This window comes from Vanacampus margaritifer, chromosome 11, assembly GCF_051991255.1.
Source record: "Vanacampus margaritifer isolate UIUO_Vmar chromosome 11, RoL_Vmar_1.0, whole genome shotgun sequence".
Taxonomy (NCBI): Eukaryota; Metazoa; Chordata; class Actinopteri; order Syngnathiformes; family Syngnathidae; genus Vanacampus; species Vanacampus margaritifer.
In genome coordinates this window covers 1,675,808-1,688,471 of record NC_135442.1, presented here as the reverse complement: position 1 = coordinate 1,688,471, position 12,664 = coordinate 1,675,808, and the positions used below count along the sequence as shown (strand labels likewise).

Genomic DNA, 12,664 nt, shown 5'->3' with positions numbered 1-12,664 from the left:
TCATTAAAGGCTGCAAAAGTCTGAAGGGCCTTTGCACAACTTGCACACAAAGGCCTCCTACTTGGCGAGCATAGCTGAGAGAAACAATATGGCGTGACTTACGTATGAATTACGCTTCTGCTTAAAACGTGCAGGTTTAGGAAACCAGGGTTATAATAGGTTTGGATTTTTTAAATTATTAATATAATTCGTTTTTATTTCGTTTTGATTTTTGAAAACCATTTTTTTTTTTTGTTAGTTTTTGAGGGGTTTTATTAGTTTTTGTTAGTTTATAGTATTTCAAAAATGCTTCACTTCTATTTGGTTTTATTAGTTTTAGCATGAATATAAGAAGTATTTGTCGAGTGCAAGATAAAAAAAAAGAGGTCACAATAAGTGTTGTGTAATAAAGTAAAATCAACTTTCCGAACGACTGTTCAACCTTCCTTGTGCCCTATGGCCGTACAGTAAAAAATAAATAATAAATTAATAAATCAAAATGTGGAAAGCTCATGTAGTAAATTAATTGAGAATGATGACAACGAAGGACATTTTTATTAGTTGTATAAACGTCAAATGTAATTTCAGTTAATTATCTTGTCTTTTCTTTTTTACTCTTGGTTTTATTTTATTTCATTAACAAAAACATTTGAATGATTTTTGTTTCAGTTATCTCATTCATTCCCGTTAACTACAACTTGGCTGACACTAGTTTGTAATTTGTTTGGAACTATGCTTCGAATGCGTGTGTAAAAATATTCTTCAAGACGAATCAAGATCATGTTTTAAGAAGGTCTTGTAGAAGGCAACAAGTGACACATTTAAATTGTTTACAGGTAACTTACTGAGCAAATAAACCTGAATTTTCCAATATCATCGCACCCTAAACTAAGTTTTTGTATGGTGAGCAAATCACCTACTAATTCAGCTCATATGCCCGTGTTTATTTTTAATGTCTTCACTAGAAAAGAATTGAAGTTCATTTTTAACGTTTTATAGCAGTCTACTTTGTCCATTTGTTTTTTCAAAGTACTTGGATGCTGATTCGTATTGTCGCCTCGTGTGAAGCTTCCAAGACAAAATATCACAGTTTACACTTTGCATTGAAAGTGTCATCAATATTCCCACTGGTGTTTTAAAGAGAGCAGATTAACCCCTGGTGTTTACATGTCCGATTTAATTGAAATGACCCCGGCCGGCCCTTGTGAATCTGTACAGTGTGACCTACCTCGCTTCAGTTGCCAATGACGACCGTCAACATACATTCCGTAGTCGCAACCAGTCTTTGAGTCAAGAAGCAGTACCGCGGGTCTCCAGAAGGCAATGTCCCGAGTCCACTTCAAATTCATGTTTTCCTCAAAGCTCGGGTCGTTCGATTCCAACTCATGTTTGAAGATTTCCGTTTGGTTTAACCGAACTTCAGGCTCCCCGGTGGTCTTGGATTCACAACCGTCCCCCACCCGATCTCTGCGGCGTTCAGCCCTCAGACACCCCAAGTGTCATTGTTCGTGGAATACTGTTAAATGCTTTTGCAGCTGCTGCTGTCTCCTAAAAATACTGGCAGCCTCGATGACAGCGAGGGGAGATAAGCACGGCACTTCCATTCACTTGCCAGCAGAGGCTAAAGATAGCGCAGGTGACCAGCACACCAAAGACTGCCTTGCTTACGTGAGGCTTTGCATTAAAAATACATAAGAGGAAACTTCCGGTATTTTGCTGACTGATTAACCTTAGTTCAAACAATTCAGGGTGGACTAACATTATGCATTTTGCACCTGTAGACAGCAGACACTTTGTCAAATATTTGCCATATGGTAAATACTGTATGGCGCAGGTGTCAAACCCAAGGCCGGGCGCCAGATCAGGCATTAGTTTTTGAGGCCTGCAAAAGCAAAACATTTTTCAACTTCCATGATTTCTGCTAAAATCTGTAGTCAAATCTCAAATTGTCATACGTAATATGTGTTGATATATTACAAAAAGCATATTTATTGTTACTGAACCCCTTTTTACAGTAACTTGAACAATAAAGGGTAAACCGTAACTATAATGTCGCACATGACAAAAATGAGTTTCACACCTCTGCTGTACAGCATCAATATCAACTTTTATTAACTGTACAGGCACTAATTTGAGTCACAATTTAATGTAATTTAAACAATTGGTCGGCATACACGTACCCGTATCACCAGAAGCTAACCAGTCTGTATTAATCAGTGAATTATTCAGTAACAATTAACAACATTATTTACAATCTCCTTTAATTAGAGTGACTACTGAGGACCGCTCAGTTTTTAACATTTTTTGTCTCACAAGAGAGTGCTGAGAGATGCTACAAAATCATAAGAGCCTTTGGACAACCAACCTTCAATAGACAATAGAAACATTTGGAATGTTCCGAAGAAGAAAGTAACATCAAATAGGTAGACCAAGGAAAACAGCAACCGTTGATGACAGAAACTTCTGAGAGAAATGGACCCGAAAACAACTTTTGATGACATCACTAATAACCTCCAGAGGTCAAGGTATCACAATGTGATGTTTGCAGAAGACTTCATGAACTCAAGTACAGAAGCTACAGCCAGTAAATGCAAACAACTCATTAGCAAGAAGAGTAGCAAAGCCCGGCCGGGATTTGGCAACGCGTACGGAGACGAGCCTGCAAGATTCTGGCACAAAGTTTAATGGACTGATGAGACAAAGATGATGGATTGCCTGGTGGAACGCTTTGATGGCTTCTTCAGGGATGGGCTCGTTAATCTTCACTGATAGACAGTAAAGTGAACTTAGAAGTCTACGGACAGTTGAATGGAAGCTCCAACCGAAACGGTTGGGAAATCCTTCTCAGGCAGCCAAATAAGGACCCAAAAAGGATTTCATCAGTGGCCAGAAGTGGAAGGTTTTACACAACCTCCAGACTTAAACCCTTGAGAATTGAGCATCTTATCTGCTAAAGAGGAGACTGAAGGGAGTCAAATCTATCAAAAATCAATACTTTTGTTCACCTAAGATTGTCTTCACCATTTTCTACCGGGTATCCAGGGGGATGCAGCCCAGACTTCCCTCTCCCCAGCCGCTTCTTCCAACGCTTACAGGCTAGCCTTGAGGCATAGTCTCTCCAGAGTGTCCTGAGTCGTCTGTGGACAGACCTGGTGCGCCTCCCCAAGGAGGCATCCTTACCAGATGCCCGGACCACCTCATCTGGCTCCTCTCAACATGAAGGAGCATCAGCTCGACTCTGCGTCCCTCTCGGATGACCGAGATTCTCATCCCATCTTCAGGGCAGATCCCAGAAACTCATTTTGGACCATTGTATCAGGGATCTCGCTCTTACGGTCAGGACCCACAACTGGTGAGTGTAGTAACGCAGATCGACGGGTGAATCGCGAGCTTCGCCCTGTAGGTTAGTTCCTTCTTCACCGTGACACAACGATACAGAGTCCGCATCATTGCAGGCGCTGCACAAATCTGCCTGTTGATCTCCCGCTCCATCCAAGAACCCAAGATACTTGAACTCTTCCACTTGGGGCAGGATCTCATCCCTGACGCGAAGAGGGCCGACTAAGGACCAAGGTCTCAGATTTGGAGGTGATGATTTTCATCCCAACTGCTTCACACTTTGCTGCGAACCGCTCCAATGAGATTTGATAGATATACCGATATCTTGTCTCATATTCCTCTGTTCACGTAAAACGAAATGTTTTCAGGCAAAAATAAAGGATTTGTTCTAACGGGCAGGAAGTTATTTTCTTAAATTTAAAGAAAACACAAAAATGCGTCCAGGTAATCCACACACAAAAACCCACTCATTCCAGTGCATTACGTTTTGTTAGCGTTACAAATTGGATCTATTCGATGCCTTGCGGTGATGACGGGCCGGCCAGCCAGCGCATGGGATCGAGTACTGACCCTGTTGTTGGCTGCCGAGTACCTTCAGCTGTTTGGTGTCTCTACACAACCTCCTGCCTGATTTCAGCTGTTGGAAGTAATCTGATATAACTCAAGAGCAGTGCGGCCGGTTTTGAAATTCTTTATGCTGGAATAGAAATGTAAAGGTTTGTTAAATAGGATTGTATCTGTGTGGTGAATGTGCTAAGCACTGGTCCACCCTGCCAATCAAGTGCATGTGAACTCCCTAAATGACAAAGGAATTCGTCATGATCTGTTTTTGGCAGGGGTGTCAAATCCAGGTCCAGAAAGTAAAAACCCTATCCCAATCTGGTTTTAGCCACAGGTGTAGCAGCGTTTTTACTTTCTAAACCTGGATTTGTCAACTCTGGTTTTTGTTGACTTTGTTTTGATCAGATTTATTTTTCTTTCACGTCTTGTCATGTTTTCCCCGTGTCCCTTTTTCACGCTGTCTTGTTAGTGCTTATTGGTTTTAGTTAGATTTTGGTTGTCATGTTTTCCCTTGTGTCCCTTGTTGTCATTGTCTGTCTCGTCAAGTTTTATCATGGCCACTTGTGCTTGTCATCCCGATCCTTTGTGTCATCCAATCGGCTCCATCTGCCACGTGCACCTTGTCCAGGTTTCTGTTGTTGCTGTGTGCGTATTTAGTTCCCAGCTTTCGTTCAGTCCTTGGCGGTTCGTTGTCCATGTTGCGTCCCTATCGCGTCTTGTCGTTTGTGTACTTTCGCTTTCAAGTCTATTTCCTCGTGAAATGAACTTTTCATTATTTTTATTTTTACAATTCTACATAAGAAAGGATGGTAAGAGAGCTCGATCACAATTGCAAAAATGTTCTGCAAATTACGTTTCACGACCCCTAAGCAACAGCTCACGGACCTCCAAAGGGTACGGGGACCCCAGTTTGAGAAGCCAGACCCTACACTTAAGGTCATGGCATGTGGTCTGCTTTTGCAGACATTTTCACTTTTTCTTCTCCATGACACTGGAATGTGAGCAAAGTAGACGATGGCAGGGATGTGGACGTGTTCAGACCTGGAAGATGACAGCAATGTTGAACATATCGCGCTGCAGTACAGAATCCGTTCAAGCAAACGAATACTAGCCGAGGCTGTTAAGTTCATGGAAGTAGCCTATTTCTTGAAGAAGGTCACATGTTTCATGAATTTTAAAACCTGAGCTGGAAGTCCAAACATGCACTTTTTCTGCACTGGATGTGCTGCATTGATAAATATCTATCCAAACAGGAAGAGGGCAATGTATTTTCATAATTTCTCCTTTTGTTGACTTTGCAAATGGATACTCTACATTATTTCTATATATATATATATATATATATCAATATGTTATTTCTTGGGCCCCACAGATTACATGAGAGAAGCCAATAAGGGATCAGTAGTTGTTTCTCCCTCCCCTCCCTCCCGTCAACATATCTGGAAAATAACAGCAACAATATCCTCTAGTGGCCATGTAGTGTAAGTGCAGCATTAAGAAAGTTAGCAGCGCTCAAAATGGCCTTGAAATGCTTGATGATTAAATTGAAGGGATTAGGAGGCAAAGGCCCTCGTGGAATCATTACCTGTTGTTAATCTTTTGACAAAAGTCAAATCACCAATTGTGACAAGAGGTTGTATCCTGGGGAAATAGGATGTAATTTATGGAATTTGTCCTTTCTGTCCCTGATAAAAAAAATTGACACTAGAATCCAGTCCAATTGTTTGGGCAAAGTCATAAAAGGCAAAGAAGAATAACGAGGAAAAAAAGCATCTTGGGCAGTTGTAATACTTACTCGTTCATATTGAAATTTGAAGTTTTCAATGGCCTCTCTAGCCTTTTCTCTTCCATGCAAAGTAAATAATAAGCCTTTTACACGAGACTTATGCTCCTCCTGTGAGGACAAGTGGGTTAATGACAGTGCAAACAGAGCATGACTGACAGAGATTTTCCGGTGCAAAACGTGTGTTTACACAGCCCGTGTACTTTTTACCCCCCACCGTTCACACCCAGTGACGAACAACGAAAAAAAACATCTTAGTTTATATTCAAACCACCAACCACAATCACAAGATCAATGTCAGTTAATTCATTAGTTAATGAATCATGGTTCCTGAAAATGTGGCTTCTTTTTGCCCTTTGACTTTAATGATACATCATTTTTCATTCTGTCACCAAACAATATTAATTGGTCTTCTTGCGAATGAGTGACTATTAATATCATTTTCCCCCAACTCATCATTTGTGTTAAATAATTGATCAAGAATAAAACAATGTTGTTTCATCAGCAAATATAGTACCAAGTAGCTTATATATGCATTTAACAGGTTGTTAAAGCGTAAAATAAACAGTGTGAGTCCAAGAACTGACCCTTGCGGCACTCCCTAATTGATGTCACAATACTAATTTGATATGATTTACCTGAACAAATTGTTTTCTATCATCTAAGTTTTTAACCATTGATATGTAATAACATCCAACAACATGGCACATGTCACGTGTTTGTTTGTTTTTTTTAAAATAGAAAAAAAGAAGAAAATGTACACAAGATGTTATCTTTTTACATTTGTGCATTTCAGTCTGTAGGCCTACTTATTTACTTTTTGCTTGAATGAGTTGAATCAGTAGGCAACTTCTGCTTGAACCATTTTATTTTTTAAACACAATTGTTTGTACTTGTGCTTAAGGAAATGGAACATTTCCCACTTCTGGAATTGGGATGGGATGATTTCTTGGTTCCAAATTGCAAGACACACCTGCGAGCCCACGCGCAGGAAATGGTTCCTCCTTTAGGACCTGGCGGAAGTCCCCGGTGGGCGCTGCGAGCGGGTCACTAGCCGGCCCCAACACACTGCCAGCCCCCACACACTGCTCATTTCTGTTTTCTTGCCGATCGTGCATCAGCTGCAGAGGAGCGGCACCGGCCGGGACCGGGAGGACATTTATTCGCGCAACAAGTCCATGTTGCTTCTTCTTGGCTCGGGTGCAGCGCAAGACAGATGACAATGAGGTAGACGGCTCGTCCCCCCCCAACACCCTCAACGTTTGCAGCTTTTCGAGATGAAAGTTGACTTTTTTTTTGCTGCCTCCTCGCAGGTGTTCCTCAGGGCTGGAGCGCATTTTGTGCTGCGTCCTCGTTTTTGCAAGCCGGGCAGCGACGCAATGGCCAGGTAAGAAGGACATACGATGTGCAGTGAGGCTTTTAGCACTTGTTTTGCGCTTTGTCAAGAGTACAAACGATCCCCCCCAAATGTCATAAATCATGAATCGTATGATGAATCATCAATAACAATGAAATGCATGTTGTAGCTTGTGCCAAATCGGGTCTGATTTGGGAATATAAGTGGCCAGTATGACATGAGCACTTAGAGTGAGATGGATGGATTAATGAATGGATGGATGAGTGATTGCTGTTGATTTAAACAGGATTCCACAATGCCCAATTCCACTTTCAAGCCATTTCACATTTCATCAAGTGACACATTTCCATATGGTTGTGTTTACACTGACACATGAATTAACCGGCATGCACAAACACCCAATTTGCAGAGTGCAAAGTGTCAACAACATGGACATAAACAATAATCCATGAGTAATAGCAGTATTAAATGGTTACAATGGTTTAGTTGACTTATTTTGTCCCGCCATTGATTTAGATGAGGCTAACTTTTGCCCTATTTAATGGTGGACCCCAGCTCTTAGTGTAGCATACAAACAATAATATATACATATTTTTAAACCTTTATTTGTGTTGTTTGTGCCGACTTTGTGATTGGTGTATTTCGATGAACTCAAGATGGCACAGTCAGGGAATATCCAATCTGTGCCTTTAGGCTGCATCCCATTGGCAGATATCCCGATACAGATGTTTGTTTGGATGAGGCCCGATTGCAATCTGAGGATATGCTTTTCATTTTTTTTTTTTTTATGTTCAGCCCAAGGCCAATTAGTAAAAACTTGTACACACATAAAGGCGGGCTGTGTTTTTTTTTTTTTCCTGATTTAGCTCCTAAGAATGTCAAATGTTACTGTATATCTTATAAGGTTGTCCTACAACACTATCCTTTTGGTCTGAGGTGTTTTAATAGCAGATTGGACTCCATAATAGGGTCAGGATCAATATCAAAAATCTTCTATGTGTACACCCAGAAGTGTCTGTTTGTCTTTGTGTTTGTGTGATCACGTGAGAGACTGCTGGTGGACAGAATATTGTTGAGATTATCAGCGCAGACGACACAAAACACAACACGACCAAAAGTGTTAAGTGCGCAGCTTGATTTTCTATCTTTCTGTGTGGGGTCTCTCACGGATCCTTGCAAATCAGTGAACTGGTTCAGAACTGAACCTGCCAACCAGGTCTTAATCAGTTGCAATGCCATATTGCTAGATTTGGTCCTGGCAATTTCAACAGCAGTTCCATTCAAGGCCAGAGTTAAGTGTCTGACATTCACAAGTTTCCTTGCGGTCCAAAGTCTCGTTTGCATTCCTGGCCTGGACTGCATATGACCACCAAATGTTGCTTCTCATGTTTTGTATGCAAACTACAGGCTGTTGAAACCTTGCAAACCAATGGAAAGACCCTTTTCTGCTGTTGAATAATTGATCTGTGGTCTGCCTGATGTTTAGTTGCACTGTCAGTTGATAGGGAGATGAAATTGAGAGGATCGTGATTAATATTTGATTGATAAGTGATCAGACCCGGAAGGCTTGATACTGAAAAGCCACTGATGAGTTGTGGGTTAGTTTGCTTTGAATTAAGACCAGGGGTGGGCATGGAGGGTCGGAGTCCTACAGGTTTTGCATGTTGCCCTTCTCCAACACGGCTGATATATGATCAGCTCATCAGCATAAGCCTGATAACCATCCTGTTGATTGGAATCAGCTTGAGTTGGAAGCGAGAAACCTCCAAAGCCTGCAGGACTCCGGCCCTCAAGGACCCAGATTGCTCACCTCTGGTTTGGATCTACTTACGTGCATAATTTTGCAAATATCAGCACAGGGTATCCTCCAAAAATGTACAGTTCTATTTGTTCAAACTTAACTCTGATGCCAGCATTGGTGGATGGCTTTGAAATCGTCTGTCTTTACACATCTTTGACATTTTTGTAGCATTTTATGATGAATGTTCTCAAGATGATGAGCCAGTGAAAGAGTGAGCGCGGTTCTTTGGGAGACAACGTAATGAGCTGCTCGGGTACTTCTTGGTAAAGTGAGACAGCTCTTGCCTTTGGCTACTCATCTGTCATGTATTCTGTGTTTTGAACGTCCACCAAAGATCCTTCATGCACCCGCGCACTTGAATTATGAGGAAAACCTTCGGCAACATGACATCATGTCCAGTGTTTTGTGTGTGTCACGGTTGCAAAGTCGGCCATTCCCGCCCCAGGCCGCAGTTTACTGCAAGCGACATGCTTGAATTGGGCTCTAATTCATTCCCAGTCCCCGGCTGGGTCAGGAATCCCTATTGTCATGTGATCTTTGACATGCACCCAGCGGTGGTTTTGCCTGAAGGGGAGCAGGATGAGGAAGGGGGGAGGGGAAGCACTTGTAAGGGGACTCCCCACTGGGCCATTTAATGCCTGAATTAGATGCCGCATTAAAAATCACAGTTGGCTCCGGGGGTCTCCTCTTTTGGACCGCAGGAGAGCCCAAACAATTACTCGTGGTCAAGGATTCAGGCAGCAGATCACGGAATGGTCCTCCAAAACGCAAAGTCATGGAAAGGTCACAATCTGCATTTAGCACAAAAGAAAAGCATTCGCAAAGTGTTTGTTTGTTGTCGACTCAGCTCAGTTCTAACCTCATACACTCACTCGGTAACTTTTTATATATATTCAAGAAAACCAAATGAAAGCAATATATGTATGGAAACAAGACTTTTACTGCAGTAAAAAAAACATTTCATAGTCTTCAACTGTGCATCTTTTTACCCTAATGAAAAATCATGACGCATCAGTTATATCAACAATTTATGTTTTCTTCTCTTTATATTAGCACCACCATAACCAAAAGAGGCACGTCGGGTCTTCTTTGAACACAAAAATTCAACGTTAGCACACATGACATGTAAAGTGTTGTAAAGTTATCTACTTAGCCTTCTCGTATTGTAGCGGTTAGCAAGTATCAACAAGCAACCGCTTCCTTATTGAAAAATTCACAAGTAAAACCCGTCACCAGCCGGCGTTTGGAGGCCAAGCATCGAACCAAGTGCAGGTCAACGGAGAAGCTTGGAAAAGTGTAGAGACACCAAAATGTCGGCCATTTATTCATTTGTGCATGCAAATGTTGTCACTGCAAGGTTAAAATGTTCTAGCCTGGCACAATCTAAAGAGTATCAATCAACATTTGTATTATATTCAGTTATAAAATATATGCAGTATATCATCGCTTGATGTGCTGTGGTGGAAGAAACCCTCACCTGTGCCGAGCTGAGGGGGGGAAAAAGCCCATGAACACCAGCAGGTACATTAAAAGTGATGATATATGATATACGTGCATATAATGCAGGTCTTTTATGAACCTGAACAAACTAAAGGTACGGTGGTTGATACCACTTTTGGCAGGTGGGCCACAGATGCAATAAACATTATATTGCCATAATTGTACCTTGTAGATTAGACAGCAATCTCTTTTTCAGAATGCAATACATCCATTGTTGGGTTGTTCTATGCCAAATGACCCAGTGAGTTTAACTAAGCATATTTGGATTTGAATAAAACTTGGTGTGCTTGTTGATCGTAATCTCACAACACTAAATCTCAAATTTTAACATTTTCGGGGAAAAAAAGGGGCATGACCACCTTTCCAAAGGTCAAGTTACCAAAACATGCACCGTCCGTCCGTCCGTCCGTCTTCTTCCGCTTATTGGGTCGCGGGGGCAGCAGCTTTAGCAGGGAAGCCCAGACTTCCCTCTCCCCAGCCACTTCAGCCAGCTCATCCGACGGGACCCCAAGGCGTTCCCAGGACAGCCGAGAGACATAGTCTCTCCAGCGTGTCCTGGGTCATCCCCGGGGCATCCTGCCGGTAGGACATGCCCGGAACACCTCCCCAGGGAAGCGTCCAAGAGGCATCCGAACCAGATGCCCGAGCCACCTCAACTGGTTCCTCTCAACGTGGAGGAGCAGCGACTCGACGCTGAGTAACATGCACCACATTTCTAAATCATTGCAAGTTTTGAATCCTTGTTGAATTCCCTTTTAAACATGACCTGTTTTGTGGAGATAGACCAAGTAGTTCCTGGGATAAAAGGGTTTAAGTAAAGGCGGGCACGCCCCTTTTCCGAAAATGTCAAAATTCTGCGGGACGTAGCTCCCAAACCCCTGTTCCGATTGACCTAACATTTGAAATTTAGCGTACACCAAGTTTCATTACAATCCAAATCCGCTTGGTTAAACCCGCTGAGCGATTTGGCATGGAAAATTGACATTAGGAATTACAAGTATGACAAATGCTAATTTGTTTCATTCATACAATTAATGAAAAAGAAAAACATTACCAGCTCTGTTAAGAATGTACGGAGTTTGTCAAAAGTGCGTGATCAAAACCCAATCTCCACAGAATTGACCTTGAGGCACTTTTACACATGAGGCAGGTCTCGCTGCCATGTTGGACTGTTTCCAACTACGATTGCCTGAAACGGGGAAAAAACGACAATCTGTACAACTTTCCACATTTTGCAAGGGAACCGTAGCTAGCAGCACATTTTTTTTCAACTGGGATATATCGAGTGTGGAAACAAAACATTGACGGGGACGTTACAAAGCCCTCCAAGAATCAAATACTTTCTTCTGCCAAGGTTGAGCGCGGTAGCACTTTTTTTCGATGATAATGAAATAAATGGGCCGGCTGTGCACAGATTCTGTTGCCTCACTCAACCTTGTGATGTCTAATCCCTGGATTTGCAAGTCAGTAAAGCTACTTATTCCTGATCGACCACCTCATGAGGTGCCGCACATCGCGGCTCCAGGGCGCCATCTCCGTCGCGTGTATTTGAAAGGTCATTAAGCCTCGCCTATCTAGGAGCGTCAGGGTAGCCAGGTTTGGACTTGTGGGTGGGGGAAGGGATTGGTGGGTGGTGGAGGGGGGGAGGGGGGTCATTGAAAGTGTCAAGTGGTCTGCACCTCCCTTATTGGCTGAGTTTTCTCCACTTTTGCACAACCTTGACGCAAGGGATTAACGCTCCCTGTTTCCAAGCGCTCAGACCAATCCAAGACCATTTTTGCGTGTGTACGTGTCAGTCACCTTGATTGAATGTTGCATTCTTCTTCATTTGTAGGCTTGTGATTGTTTTATAAAGACTGCCGGTCTGTCTCTTGTAAAAAGACAGGACCACACACACTAACACAACTTGCAAACACATCACATCTTGGTAGGAGAGGCACTCCTTGAGAAATGTGATCTATTTGGTGTCGTTTACCTTGACTCGGATGCATTATTGCGAACACATCCTGCTTTGGTTACTTGAACGGACCCATCTGGACTTTGTTCCAAATCTCTAGATCGGTTCAGGGCATTGAAAAACATGGCCTAGTTTCAAAAGCTCCCTGCCTGTGTGAGCGCACACTCGCTGTTTAAATTAGAGTTCATGTTCATGGAGGAAACATTTAGAGAAAGGCTTGAGTTGTTTGTCATTCAGTTTGTTGCTAACTTTAGAAAAGGCACATACACATCTCGCAAAACAACCTTCTCGGGGTAAGAACTATGGACTAGTGACCTTTTAATTGCTTGGATACAAATCATCGGGTTGCTGGATTTCCACCAACTGTTAAATTCCACAGCTAAGTAA

At 42.3% G+C, this 12,664-nt stretch overlaps 2 protein-coding genes across 6 annotated transcripts in view; one reads left to right on the top strand and one right to left on the bottom strand.

The window, feature by feature from the left end:
- Window positions 1-1,530, bottom strand: part of LOC144060877 (obscurin-like protein 1) — a 32,673-nt gene extending 31,143 nt beyond the window's left edge. For all 5 annotated transcript variants that reach the window (XM_077580783.1, XM_077580788.1, XM_077580784.1 and 2 more), the window contains exon 1: window positions 1,208-1,530. The gene's annotated coding sequence lies outside the window, so the exon portion shown is untranslated. The remainder of the gene's footprint in view (window positions 1-1,207) is intronic.
- A 5,220-nt stretch (window positions 1,531-6,750) lies between these two features.
- The window catches only part of col18a1a (collagen type XVIII alpha 1 chain a), a 61,369-nt gene continuing 55,455 nt past the window's right edge, over window positions 6,751-12,664 (top strand). The window contains exons 1-2 of the mRNA XM_077580596.1: window positions 6,751-6,889; window positions 6,976-7,049. Of these exons, the coding sequence (XP_077436722.1) occupies window positions 6,879-6,889; window positions 6,976-7,049 (85 nt within the window). The 5' untranslated portion in view covers window positions 6,751-6,878. The remainder of the gene's footprint in view (window positions 6,890-6,975; window positions 7,050-12,664) is intronic.